General features: G+C 40.1%; 1 protein-coding gene across 1 annotated transcript; it reads left to right on the top strand.

Annotated features, from left to right (window-relative positions):
• Window positions 1–144: 144 nt before the first annotated feature.
• LOC125270116 (melanoregulin-like) lies at window positions 145–4075 on the top strand. The gene is made up of 5 exons (XM_048193376.1): window positions 145–538; window positions 872–1052; window positions 2826–2916; window positions 3503–3666; window positions 3884–4075. Exons 1-5 carry the CDS (start codon window positions 471–473, stop codon window positions 3959–3961), a joined length of 582 nt encoding a protein of 193 aa, XP_048049333.1. The 5' UTR covers window positions 145–470; the 3' UTR covers window positions 3962–4075.
• The last annotated feature ends 9972 nt before the right edge of the window (window positions 4076–14047 follow it).

The following is a 14047-nucleotide window of genomic DNA, read 5'->3' as shown; positions in this document are numbered from 1 at the left end:
ACAAATCCTGGTGTAAATTCACTGAGTCTCTCCTACCACCAATAACTGTGTCTTCAAAACCAATACTGACTTTTGTTGTCTAAAAGTCCCTTGAATTCTGAAGCAATTTGGTTTAAATGGAAGTACACAGATGTGGCTCACATGAAGTACAGTATGTCATTTCTACGTATATAGACATAAATATATACATTTTAAATAAGCCAGCCACAGTTGTTTGCAGTTTTTTTTTAATCTGTGCTAGACCTGACTGCCTTGCCTGTGGTTAGTCCCAAAGACACATGACCAGAGTCGCCCATTATCAAGTTAAGGACACCATCTGTGAGAAATAACTTCAGCAGCACAAATTTCTGTCCCAGTACATGGAGGATGTCGGCTCTACTATAAGCTATAAGGAATTATAACAATGAGTATGAGTATGATGATGCACTGAATTTTAGCCAATTTTAGGCGTAATTTTGTTTTTGCTCTAAATGGGCGCCTTTTATTCTGGCTGCTGTCCTATTCATGAAACTACTGAGGAGAAAGATTGCATTTTAAGGTAAGTGACCAAATGTTGTTGTTTTTATCTAAATAATTTGTTATGAAAAAAAAAAAAAAAAAAAATATATATATATATATATATATATATATATATAAATTAATACCACAAGCGGTGGGTGTTTTTTTTTTTTTTTGTATTTACAACAGATAAATACAGTAAAATATATTTATAAATTTATATATAACAATTATAATAAATTTATATATAACAATTATAAGAATAATTATTCTCATATATTTGTAAACATGACAAATTCATCAATATAATTTTTAACAGAACTTTATCCAGGTGTGTTTGTGAATTGTAGTTTAATAAAGTCTTTTAATGCAGGACATCCAGTGGCAGTGAGACAGCAGTGTGTCATGAGCTGCAGGACAGCAGATCTGGAGCTGAGAAGGAGGGGAGGACCTGGAGTAGCACTCAAACCTCCATCTCCACTACTGAGGGGGAATCAGATGCTGAATTAAACTCGTTCATTAAGATGAGGAACAAAGTGGACAAAGATACTGAGGTGAGGAACAAATAGACATGCACTTTGAGATGCAGTATGAACAAAGTGCAAAAACAAGCTAGTGAATGTATTTTTTAAATATGGGAACATGAACGACAGCCTATACAATTATTGAAAATAATTCTGGGAAATGTCAAGTTATAATGTAGAGGAGTTTGTGTGTAATTTAGGTCATATTTTTTTAGTTTAATAGGCAGTGAGAACACAGCTGCCTCTTATATTCAGACAGGAGCACATTACATGTTACATTTCAAATGCATGCATTCAAACACTGCTGTCCTACATCAGCTCACACATTTTCAGATTCTTTTATTATTCTGTGCACAAACCAATACAAAATCAATTAGTCCTTCCATACTTACTGCTTCGTGCTTTAGAGCAGATGTGACTTTGACTTTTTTTGTATTGGAGTTTGGCTAGGAGTAAATACATTGGAATTTAGGCCGATGTAATTTGCCAATTTTCTCAAATTGAATTCAGTTCACTCAACTGTACCAGAAAGACAAGTGATGAAGAGTTTACTTCAGACACAAACCTAAGGTGAGGGGAGGGCACTGATCTTGCCCGCTACATTTTAATCATTTTAACTGTAAACCACAATCACATGATCACAGCAATAATTCTTACTCAGTCGGCATGAAATAGAAGTTGTATTTTCTGTCCTACCGTGACGTATATCCAAGTGAAACGGCTTCTTCAACAAGAGAAAATGTACAACGGGACTTGACTTTGTTCATCGGGAATAGATTGATTGGTTGTGGTTTGCTATTGCTTTGATGTCATGTGAGTGACAGGCTGACTCCGCCCTCACGCCAGTAAACATTTCATCAGAGAAGAGATGTTGCTGCAAGAGGGAGGGGAAGTTATTTTGATTAAAGATGATGATTTATATATTGATTAAAGATTATATTAATTAAAAAAATAATAATTTTGTGCACGGATAAATCATTTATAATAAATACTGCAATATTCTATGAAAAATAAGAATTGTTCATTTTGATTTCATAGTGACTTTAATCTTTGGTTCTGTTTTTTTTTTTTTTTATAAATATAATGCAATACATGTTAGTTTCCTGTATGTCAGTCTCCACTTCATACAGGATCAGTAAGCTTTAACTTTTCTCATGTTTATCAGTCTGTGGACAGTTGGAAGAGCACATGGTCTATAATGCGCTTATGACTTGTTAGAGTCAATCGACGGTAACTCAATAGTGATGTTCTACCACGCAAACTACTCCTCCGTCCACAAAGCTCTTCAGAGCATTCTCTATGTCTCTTCCTATTTTTCTCAATTGCTATAGTTTTGGCATTAATTTCGTAGACTAGATGTGGATAGTGATATATAAAAAACATATTTGTGTCTGTAGTCCTGGTACCCTAAATGTCCCCACAACAATAGTAAAATCAGTCATTTCTGAACTTGTGGGGACTTTTTTGGTCCCCATGAGGTAAACAGCTTATAAATCATACAGAATTATGTTTTTTTGCAGAAAGTATTACACTGGTATTATGACGTAAACATGAAATATGAGGACATTTCATGAGTCCTCATATTTAAAATAGCTTTAAAAACATACTAAATGTTTTATTAAAAATGTAAAAATGCAGAATGTTTTCAGTGATGGGTAGGTTTAGGAGTAGGGTTAGTGTAGGGGGATTGAATGTACAGTTTGTACAGTATAAAAACCATTACGCCTATGGAATGTCCTCACTAAGATAGCAAAACAAACCTCTGTGTGTGTGTGTGTGTGTGTGTGTGTGTGTGTGTGTTAGGAATGGGAGAAGCTGAACTATGATATCCACACTCTGAGGTGTGCTCATAAAGAAGTTGGGACACGTTGGAAGAAGATCTTGCTTCAGCTGGGTGAGGTGAACTATATTTATTTTATATTAAAGGATTAGTTCACCCAAAAAAATGAAATTTCTGTCATTAAGTACTCACCCTCATGTCGTCCCAAATCCGTAAGCATAAGACCTTCGTTCATGTTTGGAACACAAATGAGATATTTTTGATGAAATCCAAGAGGCATCTGAACCACACATTGGCAGCAATGTCATTGCACCTTTTAAGGTCTGTAGTTTTGATCATATAAGAACATATAAGCCTGGCAGAAGGGATTCAGACTTATTAACCTTAAACCACTGGGTGGTTATTTATATATATATATATATATATATATAATATTTATTCTCTATTTTAATATTCTCTGTCTTATTAAATTTTCTTGCATACTTTTCCAGCTCTTGTCAGGGTGAGAACAATGTTTATTTTGTGTTTAAAACTTATTTCATCTTAAATGTACAATGCACAATGCAGCGGATAATAGCAATAGCATTCCAGGTCAAACGTGACCCTTATTTGCCCATGTAATGGCAGTGTGGAGAATAAGCATGCCTTGGTGTCTGAAGAAGTGCATTCATGTAAATGTATAAGTGTGTTGTTGATCCAGGTTACCAGAAGGAGGTGGACTCCTTACTGACAGTGAACAGACAAACTGTCCGGAGTGACTGGGAGAATGTGGAGAAGGCCAAAGAACTGCTGCACATTGTGTCAGAGGAGACAAGCCTCTTTCCCCGTGGGCTCAGCAACAACAAAAGATACATCTTCGTCATGGTAAATTACTGTCTGCATAATAAATGACAGTCCTGATCTTTAGCCTCAAGTATGTGTACATTGCATGGACTCATCATTATAAACATGTAATGTAAACAGTGGAGTTATCTACATTATTATATTTTGCTTGATCAAGGTTGTCACAGTTTTACAAGCAGTTCAGTCAGTTTTTGACTCTTAAAAAAAAACATTTTAATTGTAATGATCATTTTTCTAGGATCGCCTGGTGTCTTTGGACAGTGCTGAAGACTTTGTGCGATTGGCCAAAGAGAAATATCCAAAAATTGAGTTTTGAGATGCAACAGAACTTTTGAGTTTGGACTCATTTGCTCTCTTTGATGCTTCTTCTGCAACTGTAAACTCACTGATGTTTTGTCCTGAGAAATAAAGTTAAAGTCATTAAAGACATTAAAGTCGACATGAAACGGAACCTGTGATAGTCTTTTCTTCCCTATTGTGACATAATGTCTGAGTGAAATGGCTTCTTGAACAAGAAAAAATGTAGAGCAGGACCAGTGTTGGGTAAGTTACTCTAAAAAAGTAATGAATTACTAGCTTCTAATTACATCTTTAATCGTGTAATTAGATTGCTGTACTAATTACTCTCTCTAAAAAGTACTGCATTACTTATTACTAATTACTTTCTAAATCCCATATCAACCTCGACCAGTTCAATGATACAAGGATAGACATGAAACTTAAATTTTTGTGATAAGTGGGGTGGGGCCGAGAGCTGTGGAAGCGGAGCAAGGCCAGTGTGGTGCACAAGTGTCTCTCATTAACAGTCACGTCACCGGCATTCCTTCGCTTCCAAAGTTCTCAGCCTCGCTTCACTCATCATACAGTTCATTTACATAAAACATCACATTCAGATCTTGGTTAAATGTTAGATAGCAAATAACACATGCTATTATAACCATCAAAGAGACTGTCATTATATACTTGCATGTATATAATCGAACAACATTCAGTACAGTATATGTGGCCTTAAAAGTTTTGCAGCCCATCCTCTACTCTTCACCACAATGGTAACCCTATAAAACTAACATAACAAAAACCCCCTGTAAATCCCAACACAACACAACATTAAACACAAACTTATGTCTCCCTATATTAATCTTGTGCAAAAACACACAAAATAATGCTTCATTTCAACATTTATTTTTACTGTCTGACGCAAAGCATGCTGGGAATTAAAGATCTTCTGCAACTGAATCATATTAAGTTCAGCTTACTACAATGAAATTTTGAGTTCACACAACTTTTTTCTATTAAATACAATGAACTTTCATTATTATTTGAGCGAAACAAACTCATTTAATTTAATTAATTTCACTGTTCGGTTTTACAGTGTTGGAGAAGCTAGGGCGGCATGGTGGCTCAGTGGGTGGATAGCACTGTTGCCTCATAGCAAGAAAGTCCCTGGTTCAAACCCCGGCTGGCATGTTCACCTTTTGTCAGGTTGGGTTTCTTCTGGTTTCCCCACACAGTCCAAATACATGTATGTTAGAGGGAATGGACATGCTAAATTGGCTGTAGGAGTGTGAGTGTGTCCCAGTGCTGGATTGAGTCAGGAAGGGCATCCAGTGTGTGTGTTGATAATTCTGATGAAGCAGACCGTACAAATGAGTGGGACTAACATTAAAACTGTTTTATGGTGCCGGTCACCCCCCAAATGATGTGCCACACGTAGGAAGGAAGACCGTGAGTGTTTAGGGTGCCATTTGGGACAGGGCCTTTGGCTGCCTTCTCTGTATATACGCTTGTAGCGTTGTGTTGATTAGTGATGTGAAGAGTGAAAATTAGACAATGAAACCCTCTTATTCCAAAGGGCATTTTTATACCCTTTAAGGTCACTCTGGGAAGGGGACGCCATTTGTAGGGTTGTTCCAAATGAAATTGAATAACTGAATCCCTTCATGAAGCGCCCTTCCACAAGTCCGTTAGTGAAGGGTACATGCAGTGGTCACTTCAAGGAAGTAATTTTATCGTCTATGGTCATGTGACCCAGGGTGGCTAGTCCTTGTGATTTATTTTAAAGTCACTATGAAATTAAAATGAACATCAAAAACCTTAAAGGTGCCCTAGATTATGTTTTTACAAGATGTAATATAAGTCTAAGGTGTCCCCTGAATGTGTCTGTGAAGTTTCAGCTCAAAATACCCCATAGATTTTTTTTTATTAATTTTTTTTAACTGCCTATTTTGGGGCATCATTATAAACGCGGCGATTTTATGTTGCGGCCCCTTTAAATCCCGTGCTCTCCGCCCACAGAGCTCGCGCTTGCCTTGAACAGTGCATAAACAAAGTTTACACAGCTAATATAACCCTCAAAATGGATCTTTACAAAGTGTTCGTCATGCATGCAGCATGCATGCGTCGGATTATGTGAGTATTGTATACTGTTATATTGTTTACTTCTGATATTGAATGAGTTTGAGGCTGTGCTCCGTGGCTAACGGCTAATGCTACACTGTTGGAGAGATTTATAAAGAATGAAGTTGTGTTTATGCATTATACAGACTGCAAGTGTTTAAAAATGAAAATAACGACGGCTCTTGTCTCCGTGAATACAGTAAGAAACGATGGTAATTTTAACCACATTTAACAGTACATTAGTAACATGCTAACGAAACATTTAGAAAGACAGTTTACAAATATCACTAAAAATATCATGTTATCATGAATCATGTCAGTTATTATTGCTCCATATGCCATTTTTCACTATTGTTCTTGCTTGATTACCTAGTCTGATGATTTGGTTGTGCACATCCAGACGTTAATACTGGCTGCCCTTGTGTAATGCCTTTTATAATGTTGGAAACGTGGGCTGGCATATGCAAATATTGGGGGCGTATACCCCGACTGTTACGTAACAGTCGGTGTTATGTTGAGATTCGCCTGTTCTTCGGAGGTCTTTTAAACAAATGAGATTTATATAAAAAGGAGGAAACAATGAAGTTTGAGACTCACTGTATGTCATTTCCATGTACTGAACTCTTGTTATTTAACTATGCCAAGATAAATTCAATTTTTCATTCGAGGGCACCTTTAATTTCTTTTCTACTGAAGAAAGAAAGACATGAACATCTTGGATGACATGGGGGTGAGTAAATTATCAGGAAATTTTTATTTGAAAGTGAACTAATCCTAAAGTAAACCCCTCTTTTGTGACTTTTGTGATTTGCCAGCAGAGGTCAGTCTAACCTATTTATTTGAAAATATATACTTTTTTTCCACTCAGCAGTAGTCCAGCATGATCTCACCAATCGTTTGAAGAGATGACATATCTCATGATGAAAATTGACTACAGTATGTTTCGTAACTCTCTGCTTGATGCCATGCATGTCTGTTTAATGTCCTTCTATCAGATAATAAGTGAGTGTGGTCATAGTTTCAGCTGTGCACGTTGACCTATATATTGTTGTCTCCTGGGCCTGATGTGAGGGGCCAGAAACAGATGTGGAGCAGAGAAAGAGAGAGATTGAGAAAGCAGTGTAACGAGAAGGGGGAGGAGGAGGGGGTTTTATTATAAATCTTCCGAGTCTTCAAGCTTGGCTTTCTCGCAGTGCTGAAGGCCAGCAGAAACACCTTGTTCTGATTATGTGTGTGTGTGTGTGCGTCTGCTCATGTCAGTGTATGTGTGTGATAGTCCTGGCTTTGTTGTTGCGTCCCTCTAGCAATTGCTGGAAATGTTCATCCATGACCAAAGGACAGGTTCCAACTCTCTACAGCTTACATCATCTCAGGGTCTGTCTATGAAAGATGATCTGCCCCTATTCACCTCCTCACTGACAGAGAAAAATAGGAGCATTTTATCCTTATGAGGAATATGTGATTGTATTTCATAATGACTGTAATTACTGCATGAGGCCAACTTCATATCAGCTTTACAACTGGGTCAGAGTAGAGTACTATAGTAAAGCAGGGTGCCTGTCCTTTTTTCTTTTGTTTCTTTTTCCACTCTTCCATTCTCTCTTTCTTAACTTTTATTCCCTTTCAAACCCTGCCACCATTTCTTTGGTGCTTTCTTCTTCTCTTTACACAATTCTACAGCTGTGTTGCTCAAGCTTATACTGCTATACACAGTTAAACAAATGCTTTTTCAAAGTTGTAGATAAAACAAAGATTATTGGAGTATGTTTTACAAGAAAATACTATTTTACTACTTTAAATTTGCCATTTAATTCAATGTGGTACTTGCTGTTTCTTTGTAATTGATTGTGAAATTTACTAGCAATTTCTGAGTGATAATTGTTTCTACAACAAAATCTTTTTTTCAATGTATCACTCTTGAACAAGAAATCTTACTCTTTTTCTCTTTGCCAAAATTAGAAGATCTGCTATGCTTGCTGCTGCTTCAGAGCAAGTATGGACTTGTTATTGTCATTAGATACAAAGACATGCTGCTGTGAGCATGTAAGATATGCTACTGCTGCTGCATAAATAGACATATATAAGTTCCATAGCAGATCTAGGCAGGTGGAGCTGGGGAGGTAGAGGGCCCAGCCTACAGCAAGTATTGAACAAGACTATTTAAATGTTCAGCAAGCAATCTCATTGGCTGCAGAATCAGCAGAGGCCATGTGGTAAAGGTGAGATATCTATCTATCTATCTATCTATCTATCTATCTATCTATCTATCTATCTGGGGGGACATAGGTCAACCCCTTATTTTCTTTGGGAACAGCTTCCAGTAAGTGGTATACAAGTGGTATATACAAGCTGAGTGTCTGTCAGTATTTTTTATATAGCAACAGTCTAGTCTCATTGGAATTATGGTGAATTATTACAGAAATGATAGCTTCAGTTTCAGAGCATTTAAGGGGTGAATGCAGGTTGCTGGCTTTTATTCGACCTGAAATCATTCAGGGCTAAATAATGGAATATATGCAGTCAGTGGTGTAACTTTGTTTTAAGAAGTGGGTGGGACAGGAATGTGTGTGGTGGGGTGGTGTATTGTAATTGCATTATCACAATAATAAATGAACAAAATTTATTGACATAGACCTCATGTTTATTATGATAGTTTCATCCTTACATCTAATATAATACAATATATTGTTAGTCTCGAGACTATTTAGATTAGTCAATAAATATGTGGATCTGCATTCAATGTTAGATTTAGACATGTCCTGATGGACTAGTGGTAGAGCTTTTGTTCAGCGTGCCAGAGGTTCTGGGTGCTAATCCGCCCTCATATAAAACCAAAAATGTTCATCAGTGGTTGTATATCAAGATCAGGGACACGTTTATGTGTTTTTTGTTTTGTGATTTCACTGGAACGAATAGAGAGCCTCCACAACAGCATTAAGTGATAGATTGAAGCGAACACAGTTGCAGAACAACAGCGGCAATGAGCACTGAACATGATTTCAAAAACAACACACCCCAGCGCCAGATTGCCTATTATTTAACATAAATAAATAATAGGCATAAATAAATAAATAACATAAATAAATAATATTCTTTTTCTCTTTGCCAAAATTAGAAGATCTGCTGCGCTTGCTGCTGCTTCAGAGCAAGTATGGACTTGTTACTGTCATTAGATACAAAGACATGCTGCTGTGAGCATGTAAGATATGCTACTGCTGCTGCATAAATAGACATATATAAGTTCCATAGCAGATCTAGGCAGGTGGAGCTGGGGAGGTAGAGGGCCCAGCCTACAGCAAGTATTGAACAAGACTATTTAAATGTTCAGCAAGCAATCTCATTGGCTGCAGAATCAGCAGAGGCCATGTGGTAAAGGTGAGATATCTATCTATCTATCTATCTATCTATCTATCTATCTATCTATCTATCTGGGGGGACATAGGTCAACCCCTTATTTTCTTTGGGAACAGCTTCCAGTAAGTGGTATACAAGTGGTATATACAAGCTGAGTGTCTGTCAGTATTTTTTATATAGCAACAGTCTAGTCTCATTGGAATTATGGTGAATTATTACAGAATAAATATGTGGATCCGCATTCAATGTTAGATTGTCCTGATGGACTAGTGGTAGAGCTTTTGTTCAGCGTGCCAGAGGTTCTGGGTGCTAACCCGCCCTCATATAAAACCAAAAATGTTCATCAGTGGTTGTATATCAAGATCAGGGACACATTTATGTGTTTTTTGTTTTGTGATTGCACCGGAACGAATAGAGAGCCTCCACAACAGCATTAAGCAATAGATTGAAGCGAACACAGTTGCAGAACAACAGCGGCAATGAGCACTGAACATGATTTCAAAAACAACACACCCCAGCGCCAGATTGCCTATTATTTAACATAAACTAATGAATTGCTAATCAACTAGAGATGTTTCTTTTGTATTAGTATACATCCGTGCTGTGAGATGTTTCAATAAGTGGTGGGGACAATATCGACCCTGGCAAAAAGTGGTGGGGACATGTCCCACCCGCAAATTACACCTATGTATGCAGTGTACCTGTCACAAACTCCCATCACCAGCCCAGTCACCTTAGCACACTACATTTCCCAGCATCCCTCCTGTTCCTCACTCAGCCATCACCTGGTCTCCTTGCTCCTGCATCTGTTCCTCTTCTCCAGCATTCTCTCCAGCATTTCCTCATTACAAAGACTTTGATTACTATTCAGCCTGCTAAATGGCAACTAAAAGGTGTGTGTGTGTGTGTGTGTGTGTGTGTGTGTGTGTGGATTTACTCACTTGCCAATCCTAAGAACTGAAGTTTAATGCTTGCCTTGATCATCGCTGTGTTATCATTACTCACCTGTGTTAGGAATTTGCTCAAAGTACTGTTATCACTTATCCATCTCTCTCAAGTCTGCTATATGACAGTACCATCTGGCCTCAAATTTTGACATTACCCTGCATATCACACACCACAACACAGGACATAACTTGCGTGTGTGATATGCTAAAGTATATGACTATCTCTGGAAACTTTATTTGCTTACAGGAAACCAAAATATTCAATTACTAACAGAGTTTATAGTCTCAACTCTCCTTATGATGTCCAGCACCAAAATCAGTGCCTGACTGATCAAATAATAGAGCTGCAATTGTGTAACTTACCGGCACTGTCAAATCTCCCAATAATGGCAGAAGGACCCACCATCAAAAAAAAAGAAAAAGAAAAAAAAATCATATAATTTGTTTGCTGATGCCACTTAAATAGATATTTTGTATTTAAAACAATGACATTCATACATTTTGTGTGTCTTATCCTGTCCAAAGGTGTTCAAATACTTTTTGGGGCCAGTGTATATGTGTATGATACCATTATGTGCCTATGTAAGTGCGTTACACAGACTATGTGAGGGGGATGTGAGAATGGTTTTCTCATCATAAGAACACTTGGCAAAGAGAGCAGCCAGACCTCTCTCTCTCTCTCTCTCTCTCTCTCTCTCTCTCCCTGCTCTGCTGCCCTATGAGGTAAATAGACCTGGAGCCAGACATCTCTCCCTATTCCTTATAATAAGGATGTGAGGGATCAGCTAGACTGGCATAATGTGTTAGACTGTTAGTTTAAGAAAGCAAGTAGAAAATGCAACATTTTCAGATGAGCAGACAGACCAGGAGAAAGACAGCAGCTGAACATTTATTTTAAACCTTTAAAATAATTTTCTCACTTGTAATTTTCCTTTTTTTTCTTTTTTACTTTTTTAGTTACTTTTTGCATCTAAAATGTCTGATGGCTTGATTTAAAAAAAAGTCTGTAAAATAATGAACGTGAGCTTCTTTTAACTCTTGCACATGCCATTTCAATACAGATTTGTGTGCTTAATTTAAGAAGTTCAAACCTCATTTGAACCTCATTTGTCACGGAATGAAGGAAGGATGCAGATGCAAGTTAAATCTCTTTAATAGAGCTTCACACCGAAGGTAGTCAGATTCAACATACACAAAGAACATATAACAGTCAGCAGGAGAGTGGTAACACAGGGACGTCGATGGGCGGTGAAGATCCGTGATGAGTGATGACCGAAGAGCAGTGTCCGTGAAGTAATCCGTGCGTGAAGTCCAGAGAGAGATCCAACGAGAACACGAAAACCAGGAAGCAATGAAACAAGGTCCAGTCCAGGGAAACACACAACAAGCAACACAGGAAACAACACGCGGACACCGTACAACGATCTGACAAACAAGAGACGAAAGACAAGGCGTTATATAGGCAGATGGTAATTGCTCCCAGCTGCCGCTGATCAACAATCAGCGGCGACGCCCACACAAAACAATCAGGTGACACACCCACACCATCACACAGACACCAGAATGAGACAGCGGATTCATGAACCGTGACAGTACCCCCTCTCCTAGGAACGCCTCACGGCGTTCCCAGAACTCCTTACCTGCCGATTGTAATCATCGATAAGGGAGTGATCCAGAATGTCTCTAGCAGGAACCCAACTTCTCTCCTCCGGACCGTAACCTTCCCAGTCCACCAAGTACTGGAATCCGCGTCCCCTCCGCCTCGAGTCCAGAATGCGATTAACCGAATAGGTTGGTTCCCCGTCTACGAGCCGCGGCGGTGGGGGAACCGGAGTAGGCGGATTAAGATGTGAGTGAAAAACAGGCTTAATTTTGGAAACATGGAAGGCGGGATGAATCCTCCTGTACGCCGGAGGCAATTTGAGTCGGACTGCCACTGGGCTAATAATTTTAGTGACAGGAAACGGGCCAATGAATTTGGGAGCTAACTTATTGGCAACGGAACGGAGCGGAATGTTCTTGGTAGAAAGCCACACTTTTTGACCCACGACGTATACGGGAGGCTTTGACCGGTGGCGATCAGTCTTAGCCTTGGTGCGCGCCCTCACTTGCAACAGAGTCTCGCGGGCTCTGTTCCAAGTGCGGTGGCACCTCTGGACAAAGGCGTGAGCAGAGGGGACCGCGACTTCGGATTCCAGACTGGGAAACACAGGTGGCTGGTAACCTAAACTGCATTCGAACGGAGAGAGGCCCGTAGAAGACACTGGTAACGAATTGTGTGCGTACTCAATCATAGAGAGTTGTTGGCTCCAGGAGGAAGGATTCTTGGACGCCAAACATCGCAACATACGCTCTAAATCTTGGTTGGCTCTCTCGGTCTGTCCATTGGTCTGGGGATGGAACCCAGAGGAAAGACTAGCCGTCGCGCCCAGCAGTCTACAAAACTCCTGCCAAAATTTGGACACAAACTGGGGACCCCTGTCGGACACCACATCTACCGGGAGGCCATGTAACCGAAAGATGTGGTCTACGACAGTAACCGCTGTCTCCTTGGCAGAGGGCAATTTGGTCAAGGGAATGAAATGAGTCGCCTTCGAGAACCGGTCCACTACGGTCAAAACGACCGTGTACCCCTGGGAGGGTGGGAGGGCGGTGACAAAATCTAGAGCGATGTGGGACCAGGGTCTCAAAGGGACAGACAGCGGTTGGAGTAACCCATCTGGAGGGCGGTTGGACGTCTTACCAGTGGCACAAACCGAGCAAGCCAAAACAAAACTGCGGATGTCCCGAGCCATAGCAGGCCACCAGAATCGTTGCTTAACCAAAAATCTGGTTCGATTAACCCCTGGATGACAAGCCACGTTGGAACAATGCCCCCACTTGATGACGCAGGACCTTAACTCCTCCGGCACAAACAAACGGTTCGGTGGGCACCCGGGCGGAGGCATTACCCCTTCTAAGGCCGCCAGGACCTTCGATTCGATCTCCCATGTAAGAGTGGAGACTACTAATGTCTCAGGAAGAATACACTCGGGAGTAGACGGGCGCTCGGATGGATCAAAAATACGAGATAAAGAATCGGGCTTGATGTTTTTGGAGCCCGGGCGGTACGATAGAGCAAAGTCAAAACGTCCGAAAAAAAGTGCCCACCGAGCCTGCCTGGAGTTGAGTCTTTTAGCCGATCGAATATATTCTAGGTTCTTGTGATCAGTCCAAACGATGAAGGGTACCCCCGACCCCTCCAACCAATGACGCCACTCTTCCAACGCTAATTTGACTGCCAACAACTCTCTGTTACCAATGTCATAATTGCGTTCAGCGGGAGACAAACGATGAGAAAAATACGCGCAGGGATGCATCTTATCGTCCGAGGGCGCCCGCTGGGAAAGAACTGCTCCTACCCCCACCTCTGACGCATCGACCTCCACCACGAACTGACGCGAAGGATCAGGGGCGATAAGAATGGGAGCCGAAACGAAGCGGCTCTTCAGTTTGGCAAATGCAACCTGAGCTGCATCTGACCACCTGAAGGTCGTTCGTGGTGAGGTCAAGGCGGTCAGAGGCGCGGCTAGCTGGCTGAAATTGCGAATAAAACGCCGGTAAAAATTGGCAAACCCCAGAAACCGCTGTAGGGCCTTACGGGAATCTGGACTTGGCCAATCCACCACAGCCTTAACCTTGTCAGGATCCATGCGAATTCCCTT

Source organism: Megalobrama amblycephala, linkage group LG6 (genome assembly GCF_018812025.1).
Source record: "Megalobrama amblycephala isolate DHTTF-2021 linkage group LG6, ASM1881202v1, whole genome shotgun sequence".
Taxonomy (NCBI): Eukaryota; Metazoa; Chordata; class Actinopteri; order Cypriniformes; family Xenocyprididae; genus Megalobrama; species Megalobrama amblycephala.
This window is presented reverse-complemented; position numbering and strand designations above follow the sequence as displayed.

Excerpts from the sequence above, each read along its gene's own strand:
- LOC125270116 (XM_048193376.1), top strand. The coding sequence starts at position 471 with ATGGGCGCCTTTTATTCTGGCTGCTGTCCTATTCATGAAACTACTGAG. Across the intron at positions 2,917-3,502 it reads GAAGATCTTGCTTCAGCTGG|GTTACCAGAAGGAGGTGGAC; the intron begins GTGAGGTGAACT and ends TTGTTGATCCAG. Across the intron at positions 3,667-3,883 it reads AAAGATACATCTTCGTCATG|GATCGCCTGGTGTCTTTGGA; the intron begins GTAAATTACTGT and ends TCATTTTTCTAG.